General features: G+C 40.6%; 2 protein-coding genes across 2 annotated transcripts in view; one reads left to right on the forward strand and one right to left on the reverse strand.

Annotated features, from left to right (window-relative positions):
• The window catches only part of il11ra (interleukin 11 receptor subunit alpha), a 50,975-nt gene extending 39,782 nt beyond the window's left edge, over positions 1-11,193 (forward strand). Inside the window, exons 5-12 of the mRNA XM_063889634.1 lie at positions 319-439; positions 938-1,098; positions 2,495-2,658; positions 3,282-3,426; positions 4,293-4,385; positions 6,974-7,079; positions 7,208-7,287; positions 7,966-11,193. Of these exons, the coding sequence (XP_063745704.1) occupies positions 319-439; positions 938-1,098; positions 2,495-2,658; positions 3,282-3,426; positions 4,293-4,385; positions 6,974-7,079; positions 7,208-7,286 (869 nt within the window). The 3' untranslated portion in view covers position 7,287; positions 7,966-11,193. The remainder of the gene's footprint in view (positions 1-318; positions 440-937; positions 1,099-2,494; positions 2,659-3,281; positions 3,427-4,292; positions 4,386-6,973; positions 7,080-7,207; positions 7,288-7,965) is intronic.
• A 1,137-nt stretch (positions 11,194-12,330) lies between these two features.
• Positions 12,331-17,125, reverse strand: tmem267 (transmembrane protein 267). The gene is made up of 3 exons (XM_063888909.1): positions 17,076-17,125; positions 14,940-15,392; positions 12,331-14,609 (listed from the first exon to the last, which is right to left on the reverse strand). The coding sequence occupies exons 2-3, from the start codon at positions 15,333-15,335 to the stop codon at positions 14,274-14,276; spliced, it is 732 nt and encodes a 243-aa protein (XP_063744979.1). The 5' UTR covers positions 15,336-15,392; positions 17,076-17,125; the 3' UTR covers positions 12,331-14,273.
• Between the last annotated feature and the right edge of the window lie 3,674 nt (positions 17,126-20,799).

Consider the following 20,799-nt stretch of genomic DNA (forward strand, 5'->3'; position numbering starts at 1 on the left):
TCTACTCTAGATCCTATTTCAACGCTGCTGATCAGAACAGCGCTACTGCTCCTCAGAGGAAGGGGGTCTTATCAGCCGTCAAATAGACAAAGCCCTCCACTTCCTGTAACTGTCTCAAACAGGAAGCGTTTCCCTAAGTGGCTTTCCTTTTGAGAGACGGACAGTTTTCCATGGTGCTGTCCAAGCCTCCTCTCTCTGATATATTTTGGTTCATGATAAGGACACCAGAGCATAGAGCACTTTTTTGAAGACAGGACAGACAAATATTTAAAATATAACACCAGTAAACTCTGCCTCTGTTTGATTCTTGTTTCCCAGACCGCCCCGGTTCGCTTAGCATTTCATGTCGATTGCCCAATCACATGCGTGTACGCTGCTCCTGGGTGGAATCAGTGAAGACCTTCCTGCCTGCCCAGTACAACGCCATCCTCTGGATAGAGTGAGTTACTACGAGTCAAACAGCAATGCCCAAGGTCACTCTCTGAATGGACTGTGAACAAACTAAATATAGTGCGTGTGCCACAGAGTTGCATTTTGAATGAAGTGCATTTACTGCGAGTCGTGGCACTCAGTGGAAAATGTTAACCACAACACATTACATCTCTCTTTTTTCTCTTCGTTTCCAGAATACACTTAATGAAAAACATCCCCTAAACATTTTTTGGTTACTACTAACTACTCACCCTGGGTAGAACTCTTGAAAAAAAACAGTTCCTCAAGAGTTAAAAGAACTGGTAATATTGTCGATGAAATCAAGTAAATTGCAGCCATGTTTAACCAAGAAACACAATAAATTAAAACATCCATTTATAAACTCTCACCCTGCAGCTTCATCTATCCCCCCTAACCCTCAACACATTCATTTATATTGGAATCCATTGATGTTTTTTTTTTATTGGTTGAGATATACTTAAAAATCTACCATTTTGTTTTCAAGGTCGGGTCGGGAGTCAAAGACGTGCGTGGTGGACGTCGCTCAAAAGCACTGTGATATCGATCATCCTTCCTACTGGAGCTCCAGCCAAACCCTGAGCGTCCAGGAGACCAACGCCCTCGGGTCTGAGACAACATATGTCAGGTTGCCTTTCGATAAGCTATGTAAGATCTCTTTAAAGCCGCATAAACACACGATTGTATATCTCTGAAGCACTTAAGTGACATTTTTGTACCCTTAAGGAACCTTTATAATCAATGTGATAAACTGTGGCCGTAGTGTTCAGCAGTACGGTCTGTCCCTGGATATTCAATGAGCATCTGCAATTATCCTTGGTTGTCCCATTTACTTGCGTGGGGTATAGACAGACAGTTGTAGCTTCATTTAAAAAAAGAGCGTGCAGGCACAACTCGACTTTATAAATAGAGTTATATAAACTATATAAAGGATGTAACGCTCTGACCCATCATGGAATATTTGCTGTTGTTCTTCTTGTGTATCTTTTAGTGTTTTTGCGGAAACACAACAGTGACAGGCGTTCAATAGTGTCGGCTTTATTTTTATTTGCATTTTAAGAAATGATTTACAAAGCATACATAACAAAATCAACATAGATAGATACACACGGCGGGCTCCTCCTCCACTCTCTCAAACTCAGGCTGGGCCGTATGTGTTGTTGTGTTGCAGCTCTGCTGTACTTTTAGGCTCCCACCATGGGTCTTTGAATATGTTAGCCTAAAAGCCTATAAAAAAACAAAACTATATGAAGGATCTAAAGCTCTGACCCATCATGGATTATTTTCTGTTCTTCTCGTGTATCTTGGATACTGGATATTAAGACTGCTTTATCCAGGCGGCTCTGTTCTTCCTTTCTTTATCAGTTTTAGCAAATCCTTTTCAGGTTCCCTGAGCATAATGCTGCTGCCACAAGGACAGGAAATAAATACAGCATGTGCAATGCTGTTTAGAAAAAGTATATTTCATTAAAACCCCCGTCAAAGACAACACACAAAAAAAAAAGTAAAGCTTAAAAATATAACAAAAGGATGAGCCAAACGAAAGATGTATTCATACACACACACATACACACACACAACTAGTGCTGCACATATTTTCCACTTGTTTTTTTTAATGGCTTTTGTGACCTTTCCGTTTTGTTCCTCATATAATGACCTCTATTATCTTGCTTTGCGTGGGATGTTCTGGTTGCTCTCGAGGAGACACATTCACTGCCTCTTTTAGTCTTTATAGAGCCCATTGAATAATGCCCAAGGATTTTCACAACCTCTGCAGACTTTCTGTCCCAGTGGTGTGAACACACTTTAGTGCGTGGGACAACACTCAGAGGATTAATGGATAGTCTCTACGAAATATGCATAGAGAAAAGGGTTGTTTACAAGTTGATTCTCTAGGCATTTCCCAAAGCTGTGAAGATAGATCATTCATATTTATTCCTACCTGTTGTTGCTGCAGTTTGATTTGTTCCATTCTGTCATGTTTTACTCTTGGTTCCTTTTAACCAACCATAGACTAAATCTTACTTCCTGTCTTCCTCTGCAGTGAAACCAAACCCTCCACGGTCAGTGTTGGTGACTGCGATAGAAGGCTATCCAAAGAAGTTGAACATCTCGTGGGAACTTCCCTCCTCCTGGCTGCTGCATGAGGCTTTCCCCCTCCTGTTTCATATCAGATACAGGCCGCAGGGCTCCTTATACTGGTCCGAGGTCAGTGAGCATTACTTTTCATCCTGATTTGCATCCTGTCAGAAATGCACACTGTATACTTTATTAAAGGGAAGGAAATTGTAGTTTCTTAAATTATACTAGCAGTTGAAACTATCTTTATTTCCTTCACTGTGATTGGTCCAAACTTTTTAATTATATAGGGGCCCTGTGATGCTTTTGGGGGTTGTCCCTGTCCTGTAGTGTGTTGTTTAGGTTTTTGGGAATGGTCTGCAAAGAAAAAAATCAAAGTTCACACCATAGGTAGTTTCTGTCCCACACACTCCCTCCCCCTGCCTGAAACACCTTGATTATAGTCCTTTTTTCTGTCTTCCGTTACATAGTGACTATATAACACTCAGCTGACCAATCAGAGCAGACTGCGCTCTGGTTTCAGACGGAGGGTAAAAGGAGGTGCTGCAGCACAGGCGGATTGAGGAAAATAAAGACCGTTTTTTAACATTAAAGCATGCAAACATGTCACAGTAGAGGCACAATATGTAAAATATGAACCTGAAAACGGTCATAATGTGTGAGGTGAGTGTTCGTCTATTGTCACTGTTCAATCAGAACCCATAAAAAGGGCCAAAACAATGCTACGTTCTGTCTCTTTCTCCATCTTTTAGGTTTTTTCTGAGCAGAGTCCTGTCGTGATATTTGACGCCCTGGCCGGTTACGTCCACCAAGTCCAGATCTGTGCCCGGGACGAGGTGAACAATGAGAGCATGTGGAGCGATTGGACGGCCGTTACTCTTGGCATGCCATGGGAAGGTAAAAAGAAATCGCAAAATGTCCTTTTAATTCATTTTTTTTCTCAAGCTCATTTAAAAGTGGTCTATAGTCAGTAGGGATTTGGTTTGTGAACTGAAGGGTCGCCGATCAGCAAAAAAAAGGGAGTGTGGACTGGTAGCTGGAGTGGTGCCAGTTCCCCTCCTGGTCACTGCACATTATTCAGATCTAATCTCTAGAGGTCCTAATCGTGTGTGAATGTGTTGATTTATAAAGGGCATCTCATCTTATTAGTTAAAACATAATTAATTAATTATGACCTAAACGCAAACTAATCTATTTTGCTAACTTATGCTTTAATTATTCATAATTTCAGTCGATTGCATTTGTTTCTAAGCGTGCTTCTAGCTTTCTCACATGTGTTTGCCTTGCCATTGTTTATTAAACTTTTCTAACATCTTGGGATAGTAAAAAGGACATTTTTCACTCATTTCTAAGGACCAATGTATATTAAATCTAAAATAATGAACTGTAGCAGTATTTGTTTCACAAAGGACTTACACGTTATAAAATCAGGTGAGGCCAGGGGTGTCCTCACTATGCCTGGCAATAAAGCAAATAAAACAAACTGCCAGAGAAGGGAGGGCAGCAAAACAGAGATACGATGTGGTGCCAATGAGAAGACATTTGGGCTATTTTTCAATGACTGAAGGCATGATGAAGAAAACTGATTCCTACATCGAGCAATTTCCCACTCATAACATCCTTAGAAATCATCTGTGTGTGTGTGTGTGTGTGTGTGTGTGTGTGTGTGTGTGTGTGTGTGTGTGTGTGTGTGTGTGTGTGTGTGTGTGTGTGTGTGTGTGTGTGTGTGTGTGTGTGTGTGTGTGTGTGTGTCTCCACCCCAGAACCTGCAGAGGTGTTCCTGCCAGAGGACCCTTTTCATGAAGATTTCTTTCCCAGCCTTACAACAATGGAAACCTCCACTACAAAAACAGACGGTAAGTCGTTCTAAATGATCATTACGATGCTATATTTGGGATATTTATATCCACTGTATGTGTTTTATAGCTGCACTACTTCTTGTAGACTTTGACACTGAAATGAAATGCACCCACTAAACCAGTGGTTCTCAACTGGTCAAGCCTCAGGACCCATTTTTTCCTTCGTCAATCAATCACGACCCTAAGTTTCGAACCACTGCATATATATACTGTATATATACATGCCATGCAAGGCAGATTATATCCCTTCACAGAACTAAAGTATGCTTTTAAAAAAGATTAAACTGGTGATGGTCATCCCGTTTTCTGGAATCAGAATTGAACTTCACGAAATACAAATGGAAAATATGTTTTGTATTAAAACAGATTTGGAGCCAATCCTAGAAACTCACCACATGTGAAAAATGTGACATGTTGAAAACCCAACCCCTGAGATCTTTTGAAATACCACCATGTAAACTATGCATTCGGGTTCACTCTTGAGAAGAAAAGAAATACATCTGTTATTACCCAGCATATTTAAGAATATTTAAGGCCATTTATCTTTTGTTACTTTGTCCTGCCAGCTGAAGCTGCTGCTCCTCACAGAGGGAAGAGAGAGAGAGGAGAGCGGCTGTGTAGATTACTTTAAGTTGTGGATAAGGGTAGATAGCCCCCATGGTTCTGTGGGTCAAAATCAAAGACAGCCTACACAGTTTAAATGACATGGATACATAAAGCGTAGTTCTACCGCAAAGTCATTCTCCGTGGGGACTTGCAGCAACATGCCGTAATCTTGATTCTGATTGGCCAGAAGACTCGAGAAGAATCAGCAAAGATGTTTTACTGAGAAGATGATCACTACCTGACAGCCGTTTTCAAAACCGTTTCTGTTCTCTGTGACATCCAGTCAAACCGCTACTGTACTAGAAATTCCGGCCTTCAAAATAAAGGTTTGACTTTTTTTCCGCAATTCTTTTTTTTCTCCTCTCAACTTTTTATTTTCTGCGACCCACTCAAAATGTGTCCTCGACCCACTTTTGGGTCGCGACCCACCAGTTGAGAACCACTGCACTAAAATATTCAAAAAGGAAAACATCCATTATGTTCTTAAAGTGAATTCACTACAACAGTCAAGTTGATCTAACTGTTGGGTTTGATATGTAATCTATGAGCCACAGCGAGTCAAACAGCAGGCTAGTATCTTTTTCCCCCTTTCTTTGAACCCTGTCACTCATTACTGCTGCAACAGGCCAGTATTTACCCTTGTTATACTCCAGATAGAGCAGTACCGGTGCCTGCCTTCATCACCAAATGACACATAACTGCAGTAAATTGTTCCTGCAGGGTGTTCTGTTCTCTACAGACTGATCCCTGGATGAAAACTCAAGTACAGCTCACACACATGCACGGCTAAAATATACACATGCAGGAAACACACAACAAGCATGTACAAGGATAGAAATAGACACAGTTTTCGCTGAAGATGCTCTGCTGTGACCCAGATGTCTTCTTTGTGTGTCATTTGCAGATGTGCTCATAAATCCTTGTGTGTTTTTTGCACATTTTATCGTTAATGTGTGGCTGTGCAGTTTTTTCCGTCTTCGTTGTGTGTGTGAACGAGAGTTGTTTACTCCTCTCAGTGCGATAAATGCATGTTTGTGTGAACACTACATTATGGCACATTTTAAAATGAACTTCTCACCAGGGAGTAATTAAACCTAGGAACACACATATACTGCAATTTTTCACTCGGAGGCAAACAAACAGGGAGCGTGAAAAAAAAGACGACATTTTTTCGCATTTTGATTTCAGACAAAAACCAAGACATGAGTGGACCGCATCTTATCAGACTCAATCCTATTTTGCCATCCTATTCCTTTGGGAAATGTTTTATTTGAACTGTTGTTTTCAATGATAGGAGTATGATTGAACTCTAATAAACTCCTTACGATGTCACAGCATAATCCTGTGTTTCAGCTACAATATGTATATACATCCTGTTGTCCTCCTGGTGTCCAATACATTCACAGACATGAATGAAAAGGAAAATGCTGTTCTCTTCTACTTCTTTTCAAAACAAAACAGATAAAACATATACATACACATACACATACACTGCTGCGGGTGTAGAGAATAAAGTTATTTTTTCACAATTCCAGTTATAGAAACAGTTTAGATGAGGGGTTTAAGAGACTGTAAATGTGGGATTAGGGATCTTAAAAAAGGCTTTTAGAGGCCCTTTAGGGGTTTTCCCCTTTCCTGGAGTGTTTTGTATAGGTTTGTGTGCATGTACATGGTCTACAAAGGCTACATTTTATGAGAGGACGAGAAAAATAAAGACCTTTTTGACCATTAAAGCATGTAAACATGTCAGAGTAGAGTCACAAAATACAAATATGAGCCGGATAATGAGCTTAATATGGCCTCTTTAAAAAAGGCCCTTTAAAAGCTGTAGGAACCATGTCTTAGATTTATTCGTCCTGAATTTTACTGTAACATTCCTTCTTTGAGTGAGCTCTCCTCCTTTTACTCTTTCTCTTTCTCTGCATCCCGCTCTTGTTTTGCTGACCCCCCCCCCCCTGTTTTTTTTCTCTCCCATTCAGACTCTTTGAGTCCTGAGGACGAAGGTAATGTTGGTTTGGTGATCCTGCTGGTTTTGTTCTCCGTGGTCATCCTCACCACCGTCCTTTCCCTCATCTTTGTCGTGTGGTAAGACCCACACACACACACACACATATCCCACATCCACAGGCCACAGTTGTGTGGTCTTACTCTACTTCTTTGTATGTGTATGACACTTTTTTTGTCTCCTTTAATTTATTTTTGTATATTTCTAGGGTGAGGCAGAGGCGGCGTAACCACGTGACCAAACAGGAACTCTCCTCCATGCTCAAGATGAAGTCCATGCCAATCTAATGTGAGACACTGATCATTTTCAAACTCTATTTTTGTGTTTTGTCTCGAGTTTTGGCATTTTGTGACACTCATCTCTTAGTGTGTGAATATGTTCGGTTGTCATCGTACTGCCACACACTGCGGCTTATGTTCTCAGTTTAGCTTGTTTGGCAGATCGCTTCGGAGCACTGGATGGCAGTCTCTGCGGTGGAGCTAATTAAATCCTAATTAAGTGTCACTTTCAGATTTATTATAGTGCCACGAGATGCCCTCACATGGGCGTCACTGCAGTGAGAAAGAGAAGCTCTGCCTCAGTAAGAACTCAGGATTCAAAGAGCTGCTATAAAACATTCAGTCCAACCTTCAGATAGCCAGCCAACATGTGATTATAACCCTAACACACACACACACACACACACACACACACACACACACACACACACACACACACACTCACACACACACCTTCACACACACAGATTATAACCCTGAAAGCCTGCATATCTTTCATTCCGCTCTGTTATTTAACTCTGAACTGTCAAGGCAGTGCTTAATTATGTTATGGTTTATGCATGTTTTTAAAGTTCCCTTTTCCTCTCTTTCACGTCTCTCTTATATTTTTTATCTAAACCTCTAATTTTTCTTTGTACCTCAATTTATTTTCGGATTAATTGACCTCTCTCTCCCTCTCTCTTCTCAGGTTGGTTTCAACCATCGTCTCCTTGTCAGCCTATTCCAGGGCTCCAATGGAAGAGTCAGCGCCTGCCTTTACCGCCGCAGCAAGCTGATGGTCCGTCTTGAACTACATTAACCACAATGCATCAGCCAGGATCCAAAAAAGGACATGGATGAACCCAAAACTTTGTGGAGCAGGGTAAAGCTACACAGTAAGATGACTGAAGGGATAACATTTCCCTGGACATATTCAGAGGTCACACTACCCATAATGCATCAGCTGAGTCCTTATCAACAGGACAGGGAAAACAGACCCTCAGGACATTTGATTTCACCCACCACCATTGCTGCTTCAGGTGACTGACCCCTCCCACACTTTTTGAGAGGAGCCATGTTTCTGAACTCTTTAAGCAACATGCAACGACAGGAAGTGCAGCTGCCGAAAAAAGGAGAACATAGGGGGGTTTTTTTCAGGGAAGGGGGAGATTTTTTTTTTCTGGGACAACTTTTCTTTCTTCCACCAACCAGGACTCCTCACACTCTTTCATTTTTTGTTTCGTGAGAAGAGATAAATCTGTTATGACATCGACCGACTCAATGCTGTGAAGGAAGCGTAACTGCCAGTGTGTGTATCTGATGCCAAAGCAGCAGATCGGGGCATTAAAGGTCCTCACCTGAGGGATGGACATGAGGATGATATCCGGGGTGGGGGGGGTGGGGGGGGGTTTGCTTGTCCAGACTTCATTTCATTTATGACAAGTAACTACAGTATATGTTGCATGATTGTTTTATTGCCTCCACAGGTGATCTTTTGTTATACCTCTTTCTGTCCATCCACCGTTATTGAATGTGTGAATAGAAGACACAGATGGGGTTAAGAGAAGAAATTCTGGCCTTCACAAACCACCAGCATCATGACATCACTCAGATATGTAGCTAGATAGAATATATTTAAAGACAATGAATATCCAGCAGTCCTTTCTGGCTGCATTCACAGGATACACAATTTTCTCTTTGCTTGGGCGCATGGCCTCCAGTAAACAGTCAGTTAAGTTTCATTTCTACGGTTCCAACACTACAAAGAGCTGATTGGATGGGTGTCGAAATGTCAGCGGTAACTAGGTCTAGAGTTAAAGAACTTTGGGCGCAAATTTGAGCGGTTTGCGATGCCGATGGTAGCCATTCCACCTAGTCGGGTGGAACTGCTTTCTCTATAGAAACACAGTCGTTCAGCCGCTTGTCATTTGAATCCACCTTTAGAAAATCCATGACAACAAGCTGGTTCATTTATTGGCGGGAAAAATGTATTAAGCACTTTGTTTTGCATCACACTAATTGGAGAAACCAAAACACAGCTAGCTTTGAAATGGGTTCTTTCACACGGTGATTGGGCTCCCAGTCTCTCGCCACCCTTGGAACGTTACTTAGGAAACATCGAGTGGCATTATGGTCTTTGGATTTGAATTATCGGCTTCACCAAGTAGTCAGTTCACTCATAACAGTTTATGTAGCTAAATTAGATCTTTTTTTTAGGAGATGAACATGATGAACTGACAAGAGCAACTCTCACTAACTGAACTTGTGTCGGCTCACCAATTTGAGGTAAATGAATAATTGCTTCCCACGCGAAAAGTCCCAAATACATCCACAGTAGTCAGCGGGTTCAGTTTGGAACCTCTGTACCCCGTCTGCACCAGACAGAAGGTACAGGCTCTCACAAAAAACATGCATTTATTTCTCTCGTTGTCCTTTGTTTTTATTTGATCTAAAGCTGATTCATTGATTGGTTGAACGATAAACTGACGGAAACAAAAGCCGAACTTTCCCCTGTTTGACGACTGTGTGTTCTCCCAGGCTAGCTCCACATATTATGCATGGATCCAGTTGAAGCTCTTTTTTTTTGTATATTATTGTATATCACACTTTTAAAAAATACATTTCATGTATGTTATTATAAATGATGATTATATGTAGAGAAAAAAAAACATTATCAAGGGAGGTTTCACAGACATGGTTTACCTCAGTCTTTAGGGGCGTTGTAACGGACAAATTAGCCGACCTGTTTGAGCGTTTTACTGAAAACAACATTTGATTTGGTTTGGAAATAATCTCAAATAAATACATCTTCCTCATGACACTAAATATTTAGTCAATTCTTCATATTAGGTTGTTTTGGAGGCTAGAAATGGTCATGTAAAATCCCAAAAGAGGAGACAGAAAAACCTTAATATTTTAATTAAATGACTGAGATAAACAATGTCTGGAGAAGCTTCCCAACATTGTGTATTTGTGTCTTTGTCCCCAGTTATATGAAGCTGTGTTACTGTACCATTACTGTATGGACAATGTGTTTACTGTCATCCGTGTCTTCACTTTAATGTTCAGTCATTTCTGTCACGTCAATTACCTTTAAGACACTTTTCTCTCTGGCTAACCCAGTGGCAACTTTCACAAACCATTCTAAATGTTTATTTGACATGTGATCAAATTCTAAACAACAGAAGCTTTCAGTTTGTGTGAAAACAGTTTTACACTTTAGGGGTATTAACAACAAAACTATTCTCAATCACACCTGTAATTTATCCTTTCAAATTGGGTTTGAAAAACGTTACAATGTAAAGAATGAAGAAATGCAAGTGTTTGTCTTTTCAACCAACATTAAGTCGCCAACCATTTCCTCCAATCTCTATGACTTCTGTTACCTGGATCTGTAATAGATTTTCCCCCATGCTTTTCCAAGCCTTAAAGGTCTGGTTAACATGAGATCAACTCAACACTTTACATGCTATTAGGAGAGCCATTTAAAACATAGAATAGCTATTTTTCACAGGTAAACAAAACAGGACAACAACAAGAATGTAACTCTATTCACAATGCATTTTTAATACACGTTACTGCTTCAAATTTGATAAACCATCCTGTTGATTGAATTTGATTCGGGTCGTGTGCAGTACTCTGTCAATCCTGTATTTCCGGTTCAGATGAATCTATTTTCTGGCTGTGGTGTGTGACTCTCGATTGCCACCTTTCTGTTTCCCTCTTGTGGTGTTTTCTCAGTGTTTTGTGCTCTTTCTATTTCTCTCTGTATGTGATGACAGATGGAGCCTTGGTTTTAGTTCTTAAATTACGCTCAGGCATCCATTCTCAGATGTACATAGTGTTTTTTTCTATATGTGTACGACAGATTTCACCATAAGCTGTTATTTCTTCCTTTCTTTGTATATGTCTGTGAAATAAATACTATTTTATCACACTTTTAGCCCTTTGGGGTTATCTTCTGTGTATTCATTTTTGCAAGTGTCCCAAACATTTAACATATTGGACAACTGCAATTATTCTAAAGCGATGAACTAGTGTTTGAAGGGTTTAAAAATCTCTTTCTCACGCCCTTGGTACTGGGCCAGTTTCCCCTGAAGCCGGCTGTTTAGAGTCTATTTTAGTAAGCGGCCATTGTCTGATTGTGACAGTGTCTGAAGTATCTCAAATGTTTAAACCGACCTTTGTTGTCTTTATGAAAGACTCTTTTAAGATCTAACTGGAATTGAGTTGCCTGGCTCCACTTCCCATATGCAAACATGTTGTCATGCATTCTGTCTTGTGTGGTTGTGGAAAACATGTTCGGTATCCAGTTGAGGCTGAAGACAAGAGAAATATGTGCCATTTTTATTATCTTCAAGCAGTGGAATTGCAACCCCTGACTCAGACCAACTGCTTCCTTCCTGCTGTATTTAGGATGTTCCCAATTAGCAGAAACAGCTCAGCACAATAGCTCTACATATTCGCCACCACATGCTCCTACAGCCCTGATAAGTGCCTTCATGTAGCTCTTACAGCTGCACTCATTGTGGTCACGTGTAGAAATGACAAAAATATATGATTTTATATATGATTATGCCATTTGCACCCAGGCGTCCGAAGCTAACAATGCTATTTCTAACAATGCTATTTGCACCCGGGTGTCCGTATGACACGCCCGCGTAGCCTTGCCGGGTCATTTTATGCGTGTAAAAGCACATTTTCGCTCGTGAGTAGCTTGTTTTGCGCGCTCGAATATTGCCCCGTTTCTGGCTCCATATCTATCAATCTATTCAGCAACAACATATTCACAGAAACACACAAATGTCATAGCATAGTGCCATAAAAAATACTGTTCAAAACTTCCGTAATATTTAATCAAAAGCTTGAATAGACTAGGGTTCAATAACCGTGTCATAGTATAGTTAGTCACAAAGAAATCATAATACATGTGTAATTCGTATACATAGTGTCATAATGTGGAACCTCGATAAAAACCATCCATGTTTTGCTATGCTTTAACAAATAATCTTATATTCCAGTAAATAAAAGCATCACAAGTTTACCAAACCTATATTGATTCACAAACACAGAATGTATACATAGGATATAATTTATTGAGAAAAAAATGACACTACATTAAAACTATCATGACTATCTATCTATACTTTGGTCCTATTGAAACCTTTGCCATACAAACACATTCAACACATGTAAAAATATCATTTGAAACAAAAAATAAATTAAATTGTGCAAAATTCAACTCAATATTGCATAAACAAAGTTTAACATTTGAACATGAGCAGCAAATAATATTTAAAATTACACTGGCAATTAGAGCGGGATGGCAACCACAAAGTTCCCTTTTCTTTCTGAAATTCAGCACATTTTTTTATTTTCTGTGCAATTCTCAACCTTTAACACCAGATGTATTGAAGCTCACTGCAGCCACCTAGTGGACAGAAAGCATCACTGCGACCTTACGTCACCAGCAGCTCCACAAAAAAACTAATAACTCAAATGGAAACAAAAAAAATTAAAAGTGATTAAGCATAAGTTCCACTCGGTTCCAATTCAAAAAGATAGCAGCCCCCCCATCCCTTTTACAATGAAAATGACATTCAAATAACTTGATAAGTTCCTAAAAGTCACTAAATCCACTCACACATATTATGCACCATGTATAAAACACTAAGGAATGAAAGTAAAGCAGTGTAATGATTCCTACCTCTAAATGTTGTTTGTCTTGTACATGATACATACTTGAAATAAATGTCCTTTTTCAACTCATGGCTTCACCACTATATGTCAGCATGTATTGTATCAATCATTTCATCACAGTAGCAAAACCAAAACTGCAGTAGAACAATATACAGAAAGTGAATGCACCATTTTTTATCACTTAATATTTCCTAATTCAACAAGTCATATAAAGACATTACTGGCGTTTTGAACAAACCGTTCCCTTGAATGTTTAAAACTTTAAAAATATGAATCCAGCACATCTCCGGGTCCCTTAGCCTTTCTGTGATAGATGTGAAATAGAGACGTCATACAGCCATGACAGTATACACTACATAAGAGACATTTCATTGCTTAGCTTTTGTGCAACAATTGAGCCAAATCAAAAAACTTAACTGAAATTGTAAATGAAAATCGGTTGCGAGGCAGAGAGTGGCCAAAATATAAATCTTACAGCATCTCGAATACAGTACCTCTCAAAAGCTGAATTCTTCTCAATCCCCAAGTTGTTTTACCACACAGCATGAGAGCCAATCCACATTTTGACACGTAAGACCAACAGAAATAAGCTTTGTTTTCTTCAGTTAGAGGCCACACTTAATCAGGGCTATAACACATCCTGAACCACCGCCGACATGGTTAGCACGGAAACGGTGCGGTTATTTATGAGTGGACGTTATCCGAGCAGTAGAGGCAGAGCCATGAGGCCAGAGATGAATCATGTGCCTGGTCCTTTAAAACTCACGTACAACACAAGGTTCACTACTATGGCTGATTCATTTTAAAAGCACAGTGGGAGAACATACTCAGGGTGAGAGTGACACTGATAACAATGTGTAAGTGTGTCGGGGGGGGGGGTTTGAACTTTGGTTGACTTTTCCTTGAGTGTTCCTTCTTAGGACAGGACGTGATTCAGGGTCCTGTGTTGGGAAGATGACCAGAGAGCGTCTCGCCTCTGCAAACGATGACAAATCTTTAAAGGGTCGCTCCGTGAGCATTTAGCACAGGTATAGGACGCAGGTATCAGCAGTAGAATCCATACTGGGCACTCACTTTTTTCCCAGAAGCCAATTATTACCCATGACTCCAATGAGAACCCATATTTTGTTGTTCTAGTGACAGTTTTCTCATCCTTATCGGAGAAAAAAAAAGTGATTCTGCGCCAACATTTCTCTCATTTAAGCTGAAAAAATAAGTTCATCCTTCAAATGTTTTTCTCCAGTAATTTCGAATATCTAAAAGTCGTCTCAGAGAACATTATCCCCACCAGATCAGCTATCGATGTGTAGTCGACGTCTACACATCGATAGCCACCCCGTGTTTGGTGGATATCACGTCCCTGGTCCCTGTCAGATACATGAGCACAGAACACAGGTGGGGCAGCGTTGCCGTGGTGCTGACGTACAGCCAGTAGGGTAGCGGGGCCGTGTTGCCGAACGGGCACACCCACAGGCCGTGGCGCACGGCGTCCCGGACGTGGTGAGTCGCCATTGAGATGAAGAGCATCCACGGCAGGGAGCACCAGGCGTCTTTGAGGCGTCCGATCCACATGAGGAAGCGCAGCGAGAGGCAGAGGACGGGGATGATGGAGGAGCAGTGGAGGGGAGGACGATGAGGGAGGGAGACAGCGGCCTGGAGGAAAAGTGAGGGAGGGAGTTATCCCAAAGTAGTTCTGGATGTACTTCAGCAAAAATACATTACAATATTGTTGTACTGCTAGCCCTTCAGACTATTTAGTTTCAAAAATAAAGTAATTAGTATTTTCATACAAAATCCTACTATACTAAGTTGAAGCTCTTATTTAATCGAAATATAAAAAGTAATGCTATACTTTATTGTAAAAAAAGTAGCATAAAATTATACATTCTCCAAAATTCCTATGAATTATATTGCACGCTTTGCAAATGTGTGATGTTATGTATGTGTCCAGTCTTCAGAGCCGTCAGGAGCGTGCAGGTCTACCTTGAGTGAGAGGGATCCAGCCATATAGAAGTGGTCCAGGTCTATGATGGAGGCCAGCAGACCGGCCAGCAGCACCTCGTACACATCACTCTTTTTCCTCAGTCCAATAACCACCGCCCACGACCACAGCCCCACCAATCCGTGCGTGGCGTTGTCCAGGGCGGCGCGCAGCCACAGGTGGTTCTGGATGACGGACAGCTGGAGGCCGTGATCCGCCACCACGCAGAACATGCCGAGTCCCGCCGACGCCAGCAGGGAGGCGGAGCTGAAGGTCTGAAGGAGTGCCTGAGCCTTCTCCGTCTCCACGGCCAGGCTCAGAGGGAGCGGGGCGCCGTCTCCTCCGAGGCCTTCCCCCAGCAGCGGGGCCGAGTCCAGCTTGGAGTAGAATCCTTGCATATTGACTGATGGCTGTGTGGGCCAATCGTCACTGAAGGTCAGCAGGAGTCAGGTAGCCTGGGGAGGAGAGACAGGAGAGGGGAAATGAATGGGGCGAAGAACAGAGGGATACATATTTGTTTACAGATGCATACACGGGTACACATAACAAATTGACTCTAATGTGCGTGAATTAGCCTAAAATCCTATGAATAAAACATCGTACTAACTGTGCTTGGTACACAAATCCATAAAAATGTCTCTATATATGCGGCTCCAACTATTATTCATGGTGTCTCTTCAATCAGTATAAATAGATATAAAAACAAGCATTTTAGCACAACAAATGGCTAAATAAAATGCAAAACAAAACACCCTAAGCAGCAGCAGCCCTAGTCTGGAGGACTGCCCTTTTTGTTTCTAATAAACGTCAATGCCAGGGGGGGAAAGTAAACAAGTACGTTTATTCAAGCATTGCACTCAAGTACTTTTTGACATATTTGTACTGTACGTGAGTATTTCCATTTAATGCTGGTTTATCTACTTTTTACTCAACTAAATATATGTAACACAGTCACCGTTACTTTGAACATGACTGTACTACTAACCTGTACAGTATCTTAAGCCTACACCTTTCACTTTGACAAACTAGGATACCAAAGCGCTCTAACATGTATGAAACGGGATAATGTAATAACCAGAATAATATAAGACGGCATAACAAGCTATTTAAAGTGCATTTGCTCAATACTTCTGCACTTCATAGTGTTCTGGAACGGGTTATGTTGTGGCATTTCACTTGCAGTACTTTAAGTACATTTTATATTTTTGAACTTTTACTCAAGTAACATGTTGAAACCAGGACATTTACTTGTAGAGAAGTAATATAAGATTATAGTATTTGTACTTGTACTTGTAGAGTACTTTTAGTCCATAGTATTTGTACTTGTACTTGTAGAGTACTTTAAGTCCATAGTGTTTGTACTTGTACTTGTAGAGGAGTACTATAAGCCCATATTATTTGTACTTTTACTTGTAGAGGAGTATTATCAGACCATAGTATTTGTACTTGTACTTTTACTTGAGTATAGGATCTGAGTACCTCTTCCAACACTGGTTAATGAACAACAAGAACAAACCCCCTGAGACAACATCCTCTGGTTCCTTCCCATCCAGACACAGCGTGTTCATCTGAGAGACATGTCGTGTCTTTAAACCCAGAGGGAACACGGAAATAGGTCTCCGTCTCTCATGCAATACAGTGAAATGTAGGACAGCTCCAACCAGCAGTCTCTCTGAGTGCATCTGCAGGCTGCAGTCTCTCGCATTTGAAAAAAAAAGGACATTTTCGAACGCGATGCCCCTCAGTATGAATGTTTAATTAGCTAGCTAGTTATTTTAGTCACCTGCTGTTAGCAACCGGTGTCGTCAGGATGCCAATAAAGATATTTCACTTTGTATTCATCTGGCGTTCACAAGTCGTGGAGAAATAAAGACATGTTGTATAACCTTTTCTTACAGAGCGACAATAACATCCATCACGATGACAGTAGGTGGGAGCTAACCGGCTAACAGTGACAGAGAGATGCTGCTTTGTGTAGGCGGCATCCAGCTGTCACGATTAGATCTGCTATATAGTGAAATACACAACATGGCATCGTTCTTTTTACTATTAAAACGTGTGATTTTATTGTTTTTTAAGTGATTTCAATGTTTTGAGGTCATTTTTATCAGCGGGTTGATAATTATAACGTTACTCACCCCATGCCCTGCATTGGTTATCCGACCGGTCCTCCAGGCTTCACTCTTCTTCTGTGGTGTTTGTGTTAGCAGGCTTACGAGGAGGTCTCGCATTAATGCCACCTCGTGGTCATGAGTTGAACAGCAAATGGGGAAATGATCTATTGTTTTATTTCTTATTAAGACATTTCAGAGAGTATGATGAATTTAACTGGATTAAAAGTAGCATGTGTGATAAAAAAAAACAAAACAACATAAATGGTGAAAAGAATTGACTGTTTATGTGTTAGACATTCGTAATAGCATCAGTGCTACGTTTAATAATCTGACATAACTATTATATGTGTTATTTGTCTGACCTGTAAGTGTTACCTTTTAAACGTTTTTCATCTTCATTGTGAAGTATTTCCCAAAAATGTATTTGAGAACTTGTGTTTTTGTAACGGCAGAATAAAAGGAGCAAGGCATTTACAAAGATAGAGGCTGCAGTTTCTCAGGGCACCACTAGAGGGTGGAAGAGACCACAGAATGAAACCCAATGACTGGGCAATAAACACTGTAACTATCTTACTGTAACCGGAGAGGGACATTTCTGAACAATGTCGAAAAGCTGACGCTACACTGCTTTGCTAGCCTTCAAAGTTATATAAAAAAAAAGACATGGAATATTTTAAAGTATAAAGTATTCTCTTTAGCAGTTTCAGGATCACCAAAATGCTCGAATCCAATAACATGACTGACCAATATATGCCCAAACAAATGGTTGTGTCTTAAATGAGTATTTCTATTTCATGAATATGAAATAATCCTAATATTAAAACATTGAGTGAAAGATATTACTGGCTCAAACTTTCACTACTGATGTAAAATCCAATGTTGTGTCTAATAAAGATGTAAAATCATCTCAGTTTAATCTCTTGTTGTTTTTATTGAAAAAGGATGTTCTCATTAGGGAGCTTTTTAGAAATTCAAATGCAATCAGTGGTTGGATTTTTCTCCATTAAAGCTAGGTGTCCTTTGACGTTGTATTCAGTGATGGGGAAATATTTGGCATTTTGGTCCGTTCTCTACAAGATAGAGAAGATCAATGCAATCACGAGAATCACTACAATTTAGAGAATGAATAACAGCTTGGACACCAATGTCCTTAAAGTAAATGCTGTGAATGGCACCATGACATTATCTCATATTGTGGCACTGACTTAAATTCCCAATAATCTACTATGTGTTTTGTTGTGTTAAAGCCTGACAAGCAATTGGTGGAACAGGTCAGTAATTGGTTGATTCGAGAGGCACACATCATCAGTATTCTACGAGCACACCGCAGGATGTCTGCCAAAAGGTTTTTTATTTTGTATTAGCAGTCCTTTCAGGTCTTATTTTAAATGAGAGGTGATGGAAAATACAAGAAGAGACTGACAATTTGCCTGTAATATACTTTAACACTGGTGAATATTTACTAATGCAGCATGACATACTGACACTCTGCTCCACCTATCGCTCATGCACCGAGCAAAGAGACTGGAGCATCTTGATGGTGGACTTAATTGATTTGCAGGCCACATGAGGACAGAGGAGATATGAAATTAGAGAAGTGGGATATACCATGCATCTGAATTATTCAGCACCATGGAGACAGGCAGAGAAAGAGAGAGAGGCACAGAGAGAGAGAGGCACACAGAGAGAGAGAGAGAGAGAGAGAGAGAGAGAGAGAGAGAGAGAGAGAGAGGGCGAGAGAGACTGTAAAGGTTTCAGCACCACAGACAGCGCACAGGGAGGGGACAGTTTCTCTGCAGCCCTCCTGTGGCCAAACACAGGATAACAAATAAAAAACAACCCCTAGAAGTACATTTATTTAAATAATAATAACATTTTAAATGTTAACCTTTTTCATTGCATCCTTTTTTAAATAAAACTCATGGAAAGCTAATACTAAGACAAAAGCCTCAAGTATTTAATGAAGTATGAACTAAGGGCATGATGTTAGACACATATATTTACACTAATACCGGTCTGAAAGTGCCAATCAAAATGTAACATCATCATGTTTTTAAAGGTACATTAATGGCTGAGATGTTGCTTGCATCGCCTTATAGAGTAGCCACTGATACATTTCAAACAGAGGTAGCTAAGTGTTGGAATAATCAAAATCATATATCTCATCAGTGTGTGTGGCAACTAAGAACTATGTTTCAACAGATTTTGGAAAAGCAAATAACACACACTTGAAATAAACAAGAGCACAAGTTTAACAAAGCAAGCCAAACCTGTTAATGTAATGCGTTGGTATTTCCAGGAACACCTTAACCAAAAGAGAGAGGTAGCAGGGACCCCTTGCTTTGTCTTAAAATGTACATATTAAAACGTACAATGGCATAATGTAAATTTCCCTTCTGTGGGACGATTACTGGTTCCTTCTAATTCTGAAACAGGCCTGCAATAATGTAAAGGGTGGCCTGAATTTCCATTAACATACATTTTTATGGTGCTCCCAATACAAAGCTATATAAATCATAATGACTAGCCGTAGCTATCTAGTTCCAGCCACACAGTAATCTAGCATAAATAAGCTGGGAGGTGGCACAATGATTCATGGCTAACAATTAATTTCCGTTTAAATAAAATTGTTTTTAGGATTAAACAAATATATCTTCTCAAAGCCCACGAGTAAATGTATATGCAGCTTTAAAACTGTGTGAGACAACTCTCTAGGAAAAGCAGAAGCATTAGAACATGGAGTGAAAGTATATATGCGTTGATCCACTGTGAATGGAGGTTCAAACACTGAGGGAAAGACACACAGAGCAAACAGTGATGGAGAGCGAAGATAGAGAGACAGCGAGTGGAGTGTTTAAAGAGGCGGGGGCCGGATTGAGAGAGAGGGTAGATCGTGTCATTCAGCCGGTTATCAGTGAAAGGTCAAGCTGGTCATTAGAGTAGAGCGAGGCTGTTGGAACTGACAGGCTCTGAATGGCATTTCCACACACACACGCACACACATGGACACAAACATGGAGGCACACCCTCTTTCCTATATAGAGGATAATGTGGGAGCATGTTGTAATATATCCAGTCAAGCCCCTATGATGCTTTTTATTAGCCATACAAGTAAAGACGTTTTTTTTCCCCACAAGACAAAGGACAAGAAGGACAACGGCAAGACTTGTCCTCACTAGTCTTACGTCGAGGTCTCCTTATCCCCCTTGTTCATGTCATGCCCTGTCATTGTAAATATTAATTGGGTTCTCATCGACACGGGACGGGCAAGTACAAGCAAGGAGAGAGCAATGAATGCAATGCCCACAGCTGCAGATACACTCCTGTCTGCACACAGAGGACTCCAGCTGACAGCTGTTAGATGGTGTATTGATTTGTCCTCGCGCTCCATGTCAGCCTGCCAAGACTTGTCAGAATATTGAAAGAAAGAGAGCTTGAGAGAAGGAAGAGAGACCATGAGGCAGATTGAGGAGGGAGGGAGGCACTGAGAGCGGGAGCTAAAGGTCAAAAGGAGAGTTTGGAACAACCGTATACCTCCTTTGTTCTCATTTCCTAGTGTAATGTGTAAGGCTGAATGTTGGCACTGTATTCATTTGAGAAAGTAAACTGCCTGGATCTGAACAAGAGGATTACAGATAAGGTAAGAAATACAAGCAGTTAGAGGATCACCAGCTCCAAAACAAAACCCCCTTAAGCCTAAATGATTTGGGTGAGGGTCAAAAACACAATTGGTTGATAGGAAGACTGA

Source organism: Eleginops maclovinus, chromosome 8 (genome assembly GCF_036324505.1).
Source record: "Eleginops maclovinus isolate JMC-PN-2008 ecotype Puerto Natales chromosome 8, JC_Emac_rtc_rv5, whole genome shotgun sequence".
NCBI classification, from domain to species: domain Eukaryota; kingdom Metazoa; phylum Chordata; class Actinopteri; order Perciformes; family Eleginopidae; genus Eleginops; species Eleginops maclovinus.

Bases quoted from the DNA above. Each gene is read 5' to 3' on its own strand.
- tmem267 (XM_063888909.1), bottom strand. From the start codon at position 15,335: ATGCAAGGATTCTACTCCAAGCTGGACTCGGCCCCGCTGCTGGGGGAA. The intron at 14,610-14,939 runs GTAGACCTGCAC...CTTTTCCTCCAG, and splicing joins CTGGATCCCTCTCACTCAAG to GCCGCTGTCTCCCTCCCTCA.